Below are 15,131 nucleotides of genomic sequence, written 5' to 3'. Positions count from 1 at the left end.
AACCTGCTCTGTTGGGTCTCTGCTCCGGAGCAATCCGTGTTTTACCGTTGGCAGTAACACGGGGTTAAATCCATCTCTGATCCTTTCCGCCAGGTTTGTCATTGTGTGGAGCGTTGTTCGGCTCCTGGCTACGAAGCGTTGCTTGGACCCGACCCGCAGTAACGAGGGCGACGACGGAGCGCACCGCCCGACCTTCTCCGCCCTCCGTTGGCACGGCTGTCGGGCGGGGAGGCTCGCGGGCAGGTGCCGGTGTTAACGGTGGGGTGGGGGCTGTCCACGAGCATTATGTGAGCCAGCCGTGTGGCTGCGCAATGGGCGGAGCAGGAGCGTAAGGATTAAAGAAGTTAGTGGGGGAGGAGGAAATGGAGGAGGGCGGCGGACAGGAGCTGACAGAGCTGGGCACGGCCCGTGCTGAGAGCAGCTGCGGGAGCTCGGAACGGGGCAGCAGCCCTTCAGCAGGAGAGAGGCAGCTGAGCAGCCCCCACGTCGTGCCCTGCGTGCTCACCGTGTCGCTCGCTATCCCCACCTTGGCCTCAAGTGAGTTCTTGGCGCAGAGAGCCCTTTACTTATTGCTTTATGAACTCGTGTAGTGGAGTCTTCAGGGGGTTGAGATACTGTTAGAAAAGGTGTTAGCTGATTTAGATTTTTCTAGGTAGAAAAATTGTTCAGGAGACTGTCAGTGTGACATGGGAGCCTTATATCTTAGGATCATTGCAGCCAGTACCTGAAAATCTCTCCCCAACAGCCACTTGGCAGACAGTTGCTCAAGTTGGCAACTCAGCTCTTATTAATCAATCACCGCCTACTGGTGAAAATAAAGGTGTTTTTTGATATAAGTGCTCAATATGGGTGGTTAAGGGTAGGAGCATCATGTTAGGAGAAGGGAGCAGCTATTCAGGAGGTGAGGTGTGGATCTCCTGAGGCACGGAGGCTTTGGGTGTAGCAGGAAGAAGTACAGGCAGCCTTCCCCCAGTTAGCTGTGCTTTATGCCTGTTGTGTGGGTGACAGGACATGTGTCTTGGGAGCTGCAGGCATGGGGTCATGCTTCAGGAAGAGTAGGTGGGGGGGAGGAGTTCCTGGCGTTTTGTAGGCCCTTATTGCAGTTAAACCCTAATAAGAACTGTGTGGTTGGTCAAGCTCTGGGGTAAGGGTTTCACGTTCTGCAGTTGTTCATCATTTTTCTGCTGTCACTTTTAAATTCTTGTTTCCATTTGATCAATGCAGAGAGCATTTCCCATGAAGCTTTCATATTTGATTGTGTTTGACGCTTCCAGATGATTCTCATATTTTCTCCAGAGCAAAAGCAGACGACAAACAACCTTCCTGATAGGAGAGGAAAGGGAGCTCCAGCTGATGACCTAAAAACGAAGCGTTGCTATCACATTGAGATTTTCCTCCTACCAGATGATCTTGAGCCTAGAAAAATGGATTTGATGGTGGTTGGGATGGTTGCAAAGCTATTTGCAGAGTCTGCTTCCAAGGTAAAGGGGGATGATAAGACTGGGTAATCCCAAACATCACATGTGGGATGCAGGAGGATGTTTTCAGAGCACATTATTCTAGCTGTATGTTGTAACAACTGCTTAGCCCCTACTTGTGCACATAGATTTGGAAACAAATATTGAGGGTAGAAATTTATGCTCCTAATCCAATTCACCAAGCACTCCTTAGGTTTGTGATCAGAGGTTGCTGTTTTCAGGGTGTTCTTATAATCTGCTAGAAATTGCTTTTCGTGTTGATTATTGGAATTGTGTGTTTGTACTTTAAAGATAGCAATTTGAAAGCAAATACACATTCCATTCTAAGATGGAAAAATGGAAGTTATGCTTCTGATCTTTGCTGGGAGGAAAAAGATTAATTTTTTTTTATTTAAGATGCTTGAAGAATGTTGTAGACTTCTTGTTCAGGCACATCTGGGTGAGCCCTCTGCATTCAAATCCATGAATCTGAATGTTGGATGTGTTGTTCTGAATTATCTTAGTTTTTCAAGTAATTATTACTAAAAAGTCAGTGCTAAAATAATCTGAAAAGTTAGGAGACTGCTTTTAAAGTACGATATAAAATTCTCAGCCTGTATCTGGAGAATTAAAGATAGCTTAGGTGACTCAGGAGTTAATTCTGTTTACCTAAGTTGCCATAACCTATTATTCACTTGAAAGCCTGTTGCATTTTTCTTGTTGGTTAATACTAAGTAACAAATTTATAGCTGTCTTTTACCATTTGCACTATAGTCTATCCACACTGTTTGGCTTGTTACATAAGCACAAGAAAGAGGTTGAGCTGTTGGAAAGGGTCCAGAGAGTGACCTATTCATACAGTAAACCTGTGTGTTTACTATTTGTAGTACAGTTACATTAACTATGTAGCTAATGTTGCTGAAAGATGAATAACTTGTAAAAAAGACATAGGAAATGCTATGTAGTGTAGTCCTCATGTTTTCCTTTGTTAATACCTATTTTAAAGTGTCTGTGTTAGCTTTTGTAGTATTCCATTATGCCACTGGTGCTCAGTGTCTTGCTGAACACCACCTTAATTGCTGGTCTTCATATCAGACATGGCCTGGTAAGAATGGTTTGTCTGGATCCAGCAGTGTGTGCTGACACAACAAGGGGGTTCATGTGAGATCTAGCATGAGTTGAAGACACTTTGAGAGCAGTGATAATGGTTTGCATGTGAATTTATTTTCTTCTATTCTGATGAATTCCCATAAAGGCTTTCATCTTTGTTTTAATAGACTATTACACCATGGCTTGAAGATGACCAGATATGGATCTCATGGAACCATAATACAAGTGTCAATGTCACTAATGAGTTTCTGATAAAATTAAGAGATCATAAAATAACTTTTAAACTTTGGGACACCAAGGACAAAGTTTTATCAGACGCAAAGCCTAATAAACCTGATGGGTCTTCAACAGAAAGAGAAGCAGAGGCTGCTGGTAAGTCTAATGCAAACAGATATGTTATCAAATGTACCTTATAACTGTGACTGCATCTATTAGTAAGTTACTGATGAGGTTATCTGATACTCGTATGTAATTCCCATAAAAATAATTCTAGCAGAAAAATCATGGAATTGTAAAATGGCCTGGGTTGAAAAGGACCATAATGACCATATAGTTTCAACCCCCCTGCCATGTGCAGGGCCGCCAACCACTAGACCAGGCTGCCCAGAGCCACATACAGTCTGGCCTTGAATGCATCCAGTGATGGGGTATCTATGACCTCCCTTCGCAACCTGTTCCAGTGAAAATCAAGGTGCTTTTTTTTTTCTTCTCCTGATAGATGAAGTAGAACACACAGTGCTGCTGCAGAGAAAATTGTTTGAAGGGAGTCAGCCAGCACCCAGCTGTACTAAAATTAGAGAAGCAAAGGAATCCAAGGCACAGAAAGGGTCTAAAGCCCTTCCAATCAAAGGTACAATATGACTACTGGAAATGGCCTGTGGGCTGAAAGGGAGAGAAAAAGCATAACTGGCAATTTGAGTAATGGGTAAGCAGGAGCAGGACTGAAGGATTCTGCAGCACCTTGTTCCCTCATAGGACGGCTGAGTATATTACAGTTGGAGCAGTTTTCTTGTAGCTTTGATATAGAATTGGGGTACAAACAAGATCTGCCTGACTCACGGAAGGCCTTTAAGGGACACTAGAAAAAAGTATTTTGGTTCTGAAGCTGCTTCATGTTTGGAAGTGATTGCATTAACATATAGAACTTTGGTCAGGACAAATTTCTGGATTCTTAGTATTTCTCAGTTGTTGATAGCTATCTGAAGTCCAGTAGCAGGCTGTTTTGTTTTCCATTGAACTGCTAGTGCAGGGAGAAGTATGAAAGATTATTCCTGACATTGGCAGGATGTTGATTTTATGGAGTTTATGGTGTTGCCTTGTGTCAGCTGAGAAACTGCTGCAGAGCTGCAGGAGGTTAAAAAGTCTGGTGGTGTGTTCTGCTGAGGCAGCACTTGTTAAGCAAAGAAGGGAAAATGTTCTCCATCTAGTGGCAGTGTTGTTTGTAGCCCCATCTTAAAAACTTGTTACAGATGGTCTTTCTTGGTCTTATGAGACTTGTCAGAAGTTGACATGGTAACAAATTTAGGACTTGTTTTGCTTCCACAGAAGAAACTGATGAGAGTGGACTAGGAACTTCTAGTGATGATTTACTGGATCCTTCAAAGGTGGATGACCTTACAGTAAGGTAATGATGCTACACTTCCTTTGGAAAGTGTTTGTGTGCTAAAAACGTAGTTGGAGATGCATGTTTTGTAGTATCTGTGTTTCTTTTAAGCTTGTTATACTGTGGTTTCAGAGATGACTGACTGTTGCAGTAACAATTTCTGCAGTCATGCCTGCTAATCACAGGGCAGGAGCAAAAGCATTGTTGTCCTCTTTGCTGTACGTCAAGCTTGTTACAGTATACTTGCAGTGAAGTAGCTTTTTATTAAAAAAAATATATAAACAGCAAACATTGCTTAACTGACTTATTTCCTCATGTTTTTCTTCCTTTCATTTATGCTTGGTGACTTCTGATCTGTGGGATAAGATAATGTCACTGAGACCAGGAGGACCTGGGAATGTGTTAGTTAGTGGGTGGCAAAAAAACCCCACGTATAATTCTCTTTAGTTTTGATTGTTTGTTTGTTTGTGTGATATTTGCAAGAGACGGATGTGAGGGTGAGGCCCAGCTTCTGAAACAGAAAGCAGTTGCTGATCCTTCGCGTAATACAACTTCACAAGAAACTGTGAAAACAACCAGCAATGTGGGAATTGTGATGCGTCAAACAGACAAGGCAGCTGCCTCTACTGGTAAGTTCTGGATGGAGTTATGGTATAAGGCTTATTAAAGCTAGATTTTAAAAGATAAGGGGTTCTGTTTGTGTATTATTTTTTAAAAAGAATTCAAGATTAGAGAAGTGTGTGTTACCAGATCTGCATATTTTAGTCTCTGCGTTTCTTCAGAAGTAAGTTTGTACTCTGTTTTCTTAGCCAGTAGAATAAAGCAGGGATTGTGATGATCCTTTTCCACCACTTTAAGTGTTCCAGGGCTGAAATGATGGATATTTGCAAGGACTATGAGTGTGCAATGATAAATTTTGTAAAACATTTAAAAATTAATGATGTAGCTGAAACAACTATTACAACTGTGAGACTATCAGACTTGTTATTCCATTTTGCTTGTGTTGCTGTTGCCACTAGAGGCCAGGTTTTCATCTGCAGTTTATAGTCCGTGTTTATTTCCAGTGCTTGTTCGTGCTATTAGATGAAGAAACACGGCCCCACTGACAGATATTTTGCTCTCTTGTCTGTAGCTTATGATTGACTAAGGTTCTGTGAAAGTTCATAACTACAGCAGCAATGAGTGCTGTGGTAGATATCTAATCACCCATGTTAAATATTATGCTTGTCTGACCAAAAAACTGGCATGGGGTCCCTGGGTTCCTGCTCATGTTACCATGTACACTTTATAAAAAGGACATTTGCTTATCAACAGTCATCAATGAGCATGAATGATAACATTCAGTTGTAGTTAATTCAAATTGAGTGAATGCATCAGTGTTGTCAGCCAAGTCCTTACCTGACAACTATTTTCTTGTTGGGCAGAGCATCTGAAGGTAGGAATTACATAGGTGGAGGCTGGGACTAGTTCTGCTTGTACTGTTTAGGTAAAGATTGAATGTGGGTGAAAGGTATGTTGGGAATAATTACTCATCATCTGAATAAATTGTGGGTATTAGTTAGTTTGTGTTGATTATATCCTTGGACTTTAAAGGAATGACAGTACTCCTGTTTTATGGGCATGAAGTTAGAAGATGGAGGTTTCTGGAAACAGTGGATTATATGTCACTAAGAATATCGTATGTGCATCATAATACATATGTGAAAGGGAAGAACTTTAAATTGTTTCTTTAGTTGCAATAGGATATTTCCTCTTCCTACTTGTCTAACCCTGCCTCCCATCCACAGGTGGAAGAGGTTCTGGTGCTAAAAAAGACATGGATGCTACTGGGGCAGATGTTGCTTCACTGCAGTTGGATCTCATGCCTCTCCTCTCAGGTATTATTCTGTAAGGAAGAGGCAGGGAGGGAGCAGCATGTTCGATGTACTGTGTGCTTCTGAAGCACCCGTGCTGGTGGGTCTACCTGGTGGAAAACAAGCAGTTTAGTTCTAAGTTCTTATATCTATTGAGACTGTGTTGGAAATAGGATATCAGTCAGAAGAAAGTGGATTAGTTCTGTGGATTTTTGTTTGTAACTAGATTAACATTATGCTGTCCTATTTCTGTGTGTAGTGACTTGAATCCTTCTGTACTCATAGACAGAATTGCCAAGATGTCATAGAGGGTGAAATTCAGCTGCTGGGTGTATATAGCAGAATTTGCCATCCAAAAACATTTAAACATGCTTCTGTACTTTTAACAGAGACTTTAATTATGTTGAAAAGTCTCTAAACTGTTTTAGTATTTATGTGAACTGCATATTTGCATATTCAAAGTGACAGAAAACAGCGTGCTTTTAGCTGTTAGCCCAAATGAGACTTCTGGCTCTGTTCTGGATACTGTTTTCTTCCTCTCTGCAAAAGGTAAATAATATATGAAGCAATTACTATTATTTTTATTTCAATACAAATTCAGTGGAGGTTTTTAACTAATTTAATCAAATAGTGATGCCTCTATGAGACAATTCCTCTAACAGTCCTTCATCTTGTTTTTTAAAGGAGAAGATTCAGTGATCAGTCGACTGGAAGAAAACAGCCCTGTTCTTTTAGATGCTTACGTGTCTTTCGCTGTAGAAACACCTCTTCTGTCTGAAAGACAAAGACATGAATTGAATCCACTGGTTATTAAGATTTATTCAGCTACCAGACTCCCAAACACACCTGTACCAATAGAAGAGCTACAGGTAATGCATGCCACTGCTCCTTTCTGAAGGAATTCCCTTGGTACAATGAAGTAATGTTGCTTAAAATATGGGCATGTTTTTAAAAAGAAGTTCCCTTGTTGGTGGGTATTTGGCTCAGAGCAGTGCCTGACAACAAAACTGCAGTCCTTGCATTTTCTGGGGGCAACAATTTACATGAAGTCAGCATATTTTTGTTTTTGAGCAGCAGATCTTGATTTAGTTCAGTCACTGCGTTGTATGGTTTGAAACCATTTGCTGACCAGTCAGTATCTGTTGATTGGCTCATTTAGAACAGCTTCTGTGTTGAAGGTATTATTGAACTTTGCAATGCTGTGTGCAGAATGATCACTAAGTTTTCCGTTTTGTTTCCTTTGATAAATGTGGTGAAATAATGCATTGTTGAAAAGTAAGAATGGTCAGGATAGTCCTTGGCAACCAGCTTTCCTCTTTGTGCTGATTGCCTTAATGCTGATGAACACTTGTACAGAAGAACCACAGTTATTGCAGAATGGATCTTGCTATTTAGCCCCAAAAGTGTAACCAAGTGGCTCATAATGGTGATGATACAGTCCATTCCCTATGGTATCTCTGGATAATTGTTGAATTTTGTAACTACCTACAGGCCTTGAATCCTACAGATATATGAATATTAAAAAATAGATATCAGGGAGTCATTGCAGTCCCCTGCCTGCATGGTTCTTCAATAATCTAGAAAGAAGAGATGTGGTTTTTAAATTCTTTTTAAATTCTCTTAAATATATATATGGAAAATCAACAAATTTGAGGATAGACAAATGAAGGGGACAGTGACTCCCTGAAACCCGGGATCCAGGCATGCAGAGTGGCCTCCTTGTTGCCTTGAAAGACATAGTTTGTACCTTGAAGTACATCCGCTTTTTGCCCTCTACAATAAAAGCCAATTGTTCTGTGATATGAAAAATGAAGAGGGAAGAAATTAACACTTCAATGATCTGTTTCTCTCTTTATTTTTTATAGAGATTGTGTGTTCCTACCTACTGCAAATACAAATTCCACGATTTTCCAGCTCATCAGACTCATGGACAAATCCATGGGACTCACGTCTACTTTAAGGATGTTAATGTATTTCTAACAGGAAGAATGAAACCTGGGGAACTGCAGAGGTGTCTTCAAGGGCCACCTCTGGAGATTGAAGTTCATGATCGGGATAGGAAGATTGAAGATGACAAGAAAAAGTCATATTTATTTGGGGAGGATCGAGCTGATGAAAACCTAGGAGAGGTGAGGCCCCCCACTTGCAGATCTGTTACCTCTAATTCTTCTACAGAGGATGAAGTGTGGCATCCACATGGAGTAGCCAAAGTCAGTCTAACTGATCTATTGCTGGGTAAAAAGTACTTGACTATTAGTGCACCCATTCGTAGCTGTTCAACTCCAAATACAGTTGCTTTCAAAAGAGAGAATAAAAGAAAGAAGAAGTATCCACAGATTCTATTACCTATGGGACATTATCTACAATCAGATTCGCTTTTGAAATTAAGAGTGGAGATAGCAGTGCCATTGAGAATACATCCAGAAATTGATGATGCTCAAGTGCCAGATAGCCCATACGGTTATATAATCTACATTTTTAACTACAGAAATTCATCTTTACTACATGATTTGGTGGAAGAGATTACGGAAATGAATGCTAAAGCCCTTCAGCTGGACTGTTATCCTCTAGATTTGACCAGGAAGTCTCTTGCTAACTTAAAACTGGAAAGCGCACTTGAGAATGTTACTGAGTTAGACATTGTTACTGGCTTTCACTTACTGGATGGAGCTATTCATCTCTTTGTCTTGGAGGGATTAAAAGACAAAGCCATCAAGAGACTCTGGGATAAGCACTTTGAAAGGTAAGAGTGAAGTTTTTTATCAATTATTTCCATAGGCAACTGGATGTTGTTGCTTCTCAAAGTGAATTCTGCAATTTTATACATGTGTAAGTGGAAGAGAAGGCAAAGAGAGAGCGACTGACTGGAAAAAAGAAATGTTTAAAGCTCTGTTTTTGGAATGAGACAGTATTACTTCATATCTTGAGGATGCATTTGCACAGTAAAGGCAGTATAGTTTAGCAGAGATATTCAGAGAGAGCTCTTGAGTAGTGCTGTTAATATAGATAAAACTGAGGTGAGCTTCTTTTGAGGTGACTGCAATGTGGTTTAAAAAGAAAATGTGTTCAACTCATTCATGACGTAAAGGTTTTGATATTTTCTTTCTTTGTCTGTAATGACTTTCTCAGAACAGTTCACGTGAAAGCTGTAGAATAAGACATTCCATTTAAAGGACAAAAATCAGTTGGTTTTGTGAGAGATAGTAATTGTATGGCAGAGCTGAGGAAACCTGAGATATAGGCTGATGGTTTTGACCCTGTCATTGCTGTGCTCTGTTACAGAACTTACAGGCATGAAGATAAACGACTGGAAATACTATATAATTCACAACTGTCTTTCAGTCAGCGCCTCTATACAGACCTGGAAGCAATTTTTTATCATTTCCACCTCTGCAAGCCCCTCTTCAGAATAGTGAAACAACCTCTGCTTTATGTCAGGGGAGCAGTTCCTTGGGCATGTTTCCAAGCCTTGTCCAGGTATGACTCTTCTACATTTGTAGTCAAGAAATTAAGGAATATTATGAAGAAAGAGTGAATATTTGATTTTGAAAGTAATATTCTTTGATCTTTTCCATGATGAAAGCAATCTGTGGGCATGATGAGTGGTTCAGATTTCAGATGACTTACAGGCGAGCCTGTTTTACTAATGACTGCTGTAACAGTAACTGGATATTGGTGAGCTCACTCGTTCTGTGGGCAGAAATTCATACATTTTTATTTTAAAGAAGAGTGTCTGTAGATTAGTGTATTGGAATGTGCCTGAATATAATACAAATAGAAAAAAGAGAATTCTGGTGTCAGAAGCATCAGCTGGGAAGGATTTAATTCTCTGCTCTATTCTATATCACCTCTCTAAGAGAAGTGAGTAAAGGTACTTGATAGAATCAGAAAGTCACTTGAACTGAGTACTTTTATAAACAGTTTTCCTGAGGTAACTATAGTAAGGACAGGTTCTGTGCAAGTTGGGGAGACACAGTTTCCTTTCCATGGCTTTTTCTTTTAAGTTCTGTTGTGGGATTTGTTGCTGAGTCTGTCACTTTGCTCACTTTGTTTGCATGCAACAGTTGTCAGCCTTAAAACACCCAGGCATATTCTGAAAGGATGAAAAAAGAAATGGATAAAATTGCACTTTATATAATTTATGCAACTATGAAAAGTATTCTGTTTATATCTTTGTGTATTTGTCACAAGTAGCTCATAGGATGAAAGTTGATCAAAACAAGAAGTAAAATAAAGGTGAAGCAGGGGTGATTTTAGTAAAGTTTGGCGTAAATATGAGTCATGCACTAGAACCAGCATGAATGAAGGAAGTTTGCTTTATTGGTCCACCAGCCAGGGAACAGGAACTTGTCAGCTAATAATTAATCTGACAGTTAATTCTAATGACAATGACATTCCTATGCTATACCTGATAGTTTTAATGATATGCTGTCCTACTGTATCACTGCCAAATAGTTGCAAATCTGAGCTGACCTGAACTTCTTAATAAATAGGTAGTTAGAGTTGTGCAGCTTTTTCCCCAGTAATTTTAGTGGTAATGCTTTGATTGCCATAAAGCTTTTGTAAACTAATAATGTGTTGATGTTTGTTTGTAGGCTCAGTTACCTCTGTCACAGTAAGAGGCTGAGGGATGTTATTCAGGGGGATCTGCTGCCCTCGGCAGAAATGATCACAGCATTGAGTCGAATGTATGGAGTTCCATTAACTGATGAGGATCTCTTCACTCAGAAACCTCCTTTACTTTCATTTTCTTCTGATTATACACCAGAAGGAGATGTTAGCAGAGAGAAAAAGGCAGGATATTCTTTAATAGATAACTACAATGAAAAATATGTGCAGTGGAAGAAAGAAAGAGACAAAAAGTCTTTCAAGAGAAACCATATTAGGGTGAGTTGTTGGTTATGTGAAAGAGGCAAACCTAATAACTGTGACATTTCTCATCCTGATTAATATCCCCTTCTCTTGAAATGTTAGGAATGTTTTTAAGTCTAATGTATTTGTAGGTATTGTACAAACATTCCGAAAGCGTAGGGTAGTTTTATGTTGCAGACAACTGTTTCTTAAGGGGGAAAAAGCAGTTGTACTGTGTGCAAGTAAGTAGAGGAGGTGGTGTGTGAGTGGGAAGGAAACTGATGGATTATGTAAAGGATTTGCCAATTTCTTCTTGGGGTTGGTTCCTATTTTTGTGTAGGGTCAGTTTTTAGTTTCTTTGAAGTTTGCAGTTTTCTGAGTGTACGTGCTTTAACCAGTTCTTGTTTTATAAATGCTTTGAATCGAGAGGACAACAGAGGGACTGAAATCCCTACAGGTTTGATTGAAATATAACTATCTTTTGAGCTGAAACGTTTGAATGTATTAGGGAGCTTTTAAACATTGTCAAAAGGAAGTGATATCCAAAATGCAGTGTTACTCTTTTGCTGCAGTAACCTATTGTGGCATGGTCTGAATTCAAAGCCTTCATTACAATAAACAAAGTTTGATAGTGTTGGCAAGTGAATTGAAAGATGTGAGGTTTTAATTACACTGTGTCAGCAGAGAAATGTGAGGAGTCATAATATTGTTACTCACGTATGTAACTGTAATTGCTGGGGTTTTAATGGAGTGACGTAAATGAAAAAACTTACCTTATTTCACTTGATAAAGACCAGCATCAGCTCTCCAGAACAGTGATTCCTGTCTGTAAGCAGAAGTCATTCTCTGCTGAGTCCTTGTCTCCAGTGCACTGCCTTTAGTTCCACCGTGTCATACGCAAGGATGAAATGAGGCTCTAAGCTGTATGAAATTAAATGGTGCTCTATCTTTTTAATACAGCCTTTTTGAGGAGAGTTGTATTAATGAAGAACTGTTATGCACCTTGTGTATAAATATTTATTTCTACTTGTGTATCTTCTAAAAGCTTTTTAATGTTTTCAATATCATTTGGTTGTTTGAAATATTTTTGTTGCACTCTTAAGTTCCCAATTCAGATGGAATTCACACAGATTCTCTCCTTGCAGGCTAACATCGATGCTGTGTCCCAGCTTAAGGGAAAGATGGAAAAGCAGAAGTTTCAATCTTTAAGGATTTTTCCTGCTGATGGCAAATCTGTTTATAACTATAGTTGTCAGCGCCTGAATTCTGCAGAACTTGCAAAGAAGCTTCTTTGCCAGGAAATGGCGAAGGTAAACTGAGGTACAGAAATGGAAGAGCTTGGGTTGCCTTATGTAGGGCTTAAAACAAGAGAAGAAATTAGATAGGTCCACAAGATGACTTCCATGTTAGTACATAGAATTGGGAGTTGGTACCCAAGAAGCGGTGCTCCTTCTTGCTGTGTAAAATTCCATTCTCCCTGTTGTCCATTGTAGCCAATGCCTCTTCTTCATGACTTGGGCTCTGAGTTTGACTGTGGACTTCGGTAACTTGGAGGTCACAGTTCTGAGTTCCACGCATCTGTAAGCAGTGATGGGGCTGCTTACAGATGGGCTGCAATGCTGATGTGGTATGAAGTGGTTTGAAGAAGGTGTTTGAGAACGTACTTGAAGAATAGCTTTTATCTGCTGTTCTCAGAATTGCTGGCTTCAATCTTGATAACAAATGCTATTCTCCTGTCCACTGGAGGAAATTATTGTAGCTCTGTGAGAAGTGTTGATGGCACCCATGAACACAATATAACCTAAAGTTACCTTTCCATAACCAAAAGTAAACAATATTAAAGATATTTGTTCCATCCTTGGATCATAAAGTAATGAAATTCAAAAACAAATTGTGATTACTTAATGACACTTCTTTGTATAATTTTTATCTACAATTACTTCAAGCCTTAAGAAATGTTCCTGGTTCTGTACTTTTGATTGTTTTCTTCTCCCAGCAAAAAGGGAAGTTCACATTATTATTATTATTTTTTGTAGGTGCCAAAAAGATTCAATTATAACCACAAGTATCTTTTAGCCATGTTTGACCCAGTTGATGTGGCTGCTGCCAGTAAGGAGTCCTTTGCAAAATCCAAGAGTAGGTGGCTGTCACCAGATGGATTTGTATTTCTTGGATATAAGAGCAGCATTGAAAGCAACCGGCACCCTCTTACGCCTCACGAAGCACGTGTGGAGGAGTTACGAGAGGTAACGGAGTACTTAAATGAGACAAGAGAATAGAAGCATTTTAGCAGACTTGAAAGAGGATGACTGTGTTAGTGTTTGGAGTTCTCTCTTGTGGGGTCCGAGGATCCGTCTGTGTTTGCAATGGGTGTAGATCAGAGCCCAGCTCACCCAGACCTTCCTGTATTTTTCCAGATTCCCCACTAGTTCTTTTTCCTCCATCTTTTATTTGTGGTTTGTAGTTCCAGTTTTACTAGAGGTTTTCTATCAGTTTCTTGCTGTTCTTTGTCCTCCCTTTCTGTTTATTCTTTATTCTTTACTATTTAACTTTTTTTTTTTCTTTAACTATTCAAGAGTAACAGAAGCAAGATTGTACAGTATTATTTCTGTTGCCTTTTGCTGAAGATAGCAGCGAGGAGGAGAGCTAAGCAGTACAGGATGAAGAACTTGACAAGCTGAAAAAGGGGCAGCAAAAGGGATAGCATTGTACTTAAAGGGGTTTAAATTTAATTTAGAAATGGCAGGAGAATGCCAGCATGGAGTCAACGCTGTCACGAGGCAGATGGAGCTGGGACAAACGGCACATTGACTTCGAGCTCTACAAGAAGCCACCTGAACTCCCTGTGGCAACAGCCTCACTGACAGGTAAGGTGTTGTTAATTAGCTACTAACAAGGCTTTTAACTTGATGCTGTGATATACAGTCCTGAAGCTTGCTCAGCTCTGCCATGAAGGGAAGGGAATGTAAATGTGAAGAGGTTTATCATACAAAGCATTAGAGGATGTAAGAAAGACCTTGACCTTGCTTCAGTTTTACCCTCCACTTCCTTAACTTCTTAGCTTTAGTTTCTTTGTGTGCAGTATGACAGGAAGGCATAGAGCCTTGGCTTACTCTTCTGTAAAGCTATCCCTGCCGGCTGCCTGTTCTTACTTTGTGTGGACTGGTAACAATCAATCAGCTTTTGTTGCTAGGAGGTCAGACTGCAAGTAATACCAGCAAATGAATTCAGAAGGGGCCCAAGATGAGCAGTTAAATCCATGTGCTGTTATCACAGCAGCCAATAATGTGTGCCTTGGTGAGGTGGTCAGTGAATTGTGAGACATGTGAGTAGTGCAGCTCTTCTCCATTGCTTCACACAGAGAAATGCTGCTGGAAGTCAACAAGATGAATTTATGTATTCATGGAATCTACAGGACTAAGAATTGCCTTTGCTGTGAGGCACCAGCCATTATTGTAGTACCAATATGATTTGTTCGCTTTGCTTCTTTATGGGAAAGGATGTTTGCTGCCATAGCAGACTTTTAGCATCCCTTTTCCAAGTCAAAATCTTATCATTCCCATTTAAAACCATCTGCTCTTTTTGTCTTTGTTTTTTTTCTCTCTTCAATCTGTTTTGGCCATGTGAATATAATGCTCATTTTGTGCAAAATGCAGTTGGTAATACCGAGCTGAAAGTTCACTATTGCCCCACAGCAGCTGAGTTGCACACAGATGGGCCAGGAGCCAGTTCTCAAGTACAGAAGCCCCAAGGACTTCAGAAAGATGAGCCTCTGAAATTCTCACTCAGGAAGCCAGTTTTGAAGGTAAGGGTTAAATAACTAACTGCTGTCCCTGGGTACTGATCTTGGCACCCACCTTTGTACAGCAACACCGGTCTTGTACTTCATAGCAGGCACTTAATGGAGCACAACACTTTCTGAAGTAAAAATATGTGGTAAATTGATGCTCAAGTTTATGAAAGTCTTAACAGAAATCAAACTGCACAACATTATTGGGAGTATTTATTATTTATTGTCTTGCTTTGGGTGTTCAGACACACACAGAGGAGTATGGGTGAGGATTTCAGTTAACTCACTTGCCTGTCAGTGTGCAAGGGGAGAGAAAGGAAGAATGATTTTTGGCCAGCTGTCTTAGCAGCTTTAAAAGGGATTGAATTGTCCCTTATTGAAATCTGGGGCTTGTTGGTGCCGAAATCACAGCAGACACCTCAGTTTTGGAAGACAAAAGGATCTGTGCTCATTAATATGGAAAGCTG

General features: G+C 40.1%; 2 protein-coding genes across 2 annotated transcripts in view; both read left to right on the top strand.

Moving 5' to 3' along the window:
- LOC107319677 (haloacid dehalogenase-like hydrolase domain-containing 5) overlaps positions 1-232 on the top strand; it is a 67,049-nt gene extending 66,817 nt beyond the window's left edge. Inside the window, exon 14 of the transcript XR_014934848.1 lies at positions 94-232. The gene's annotated coding sequence lies outside the window, so the exon portion shown is untranslated. The remainder of the gene's footprint in view (positions 1-93) is intronic.
- The window catches only part of CFAP92 (cilia and flagella associated protein 92 (putative)), a 17,383-nt gene continuing 2,468 nt past the window's right edge, over positions 217-15,131 (top strand). The window contains 15 exon segments of the mRNA XM_015874711.3: positions 217-537; positions 1,297-1,481; positions 2,735-2,939; positions 3,286-3,417; positions 4,113-4,191; positions 4,654-4,799; positions 5,958-6,047; positions 6,708-6,892; positions 7,889-8,766; positions 9,306-9,500; positions 10,619-10,910; positions 12,020-12,184; positions 12,911-13,120; positions 13,612-13,741; positions 14,570-14,679. Coding sequence (XP_015730197.2) covers positions 363-537; positions 1,297-1,481; positions 2,735-2,939; positions 3,286-3,417; positions 4,113-4,191; positions 4,654-4,799; positions 5,958-6,047; positions 6,708-6,892; positions 7,889-8,766; positions 9,306-9,500; positions 10,619-10,910; positions 12,020-12,184; positions 12,911-13,120; positions 13,612-13,741; positions 14,570-14,679 — 3,177 coding nt within the window. The 5' untranslated portion in view covers positions 217-362.

This window comes from Coturnix japonica, chromosome 15 (assembly GCF_054131305.1).
Source record: "Coturnix japonica strain WE chromosome 15, WE-NBRP24, whole genome shotgun sequence".
In the NCBI taxonomy this organism is placed as follows: domain Eukaryota; kingdom Metazoa; phylum Chordata; class Aves; order Galliformes; family Phasianidae; genus Coturnix; species Coturnix japonica.
This window is presented reverse-complemented; position numbering and strand designations above follow the sequence as displayed.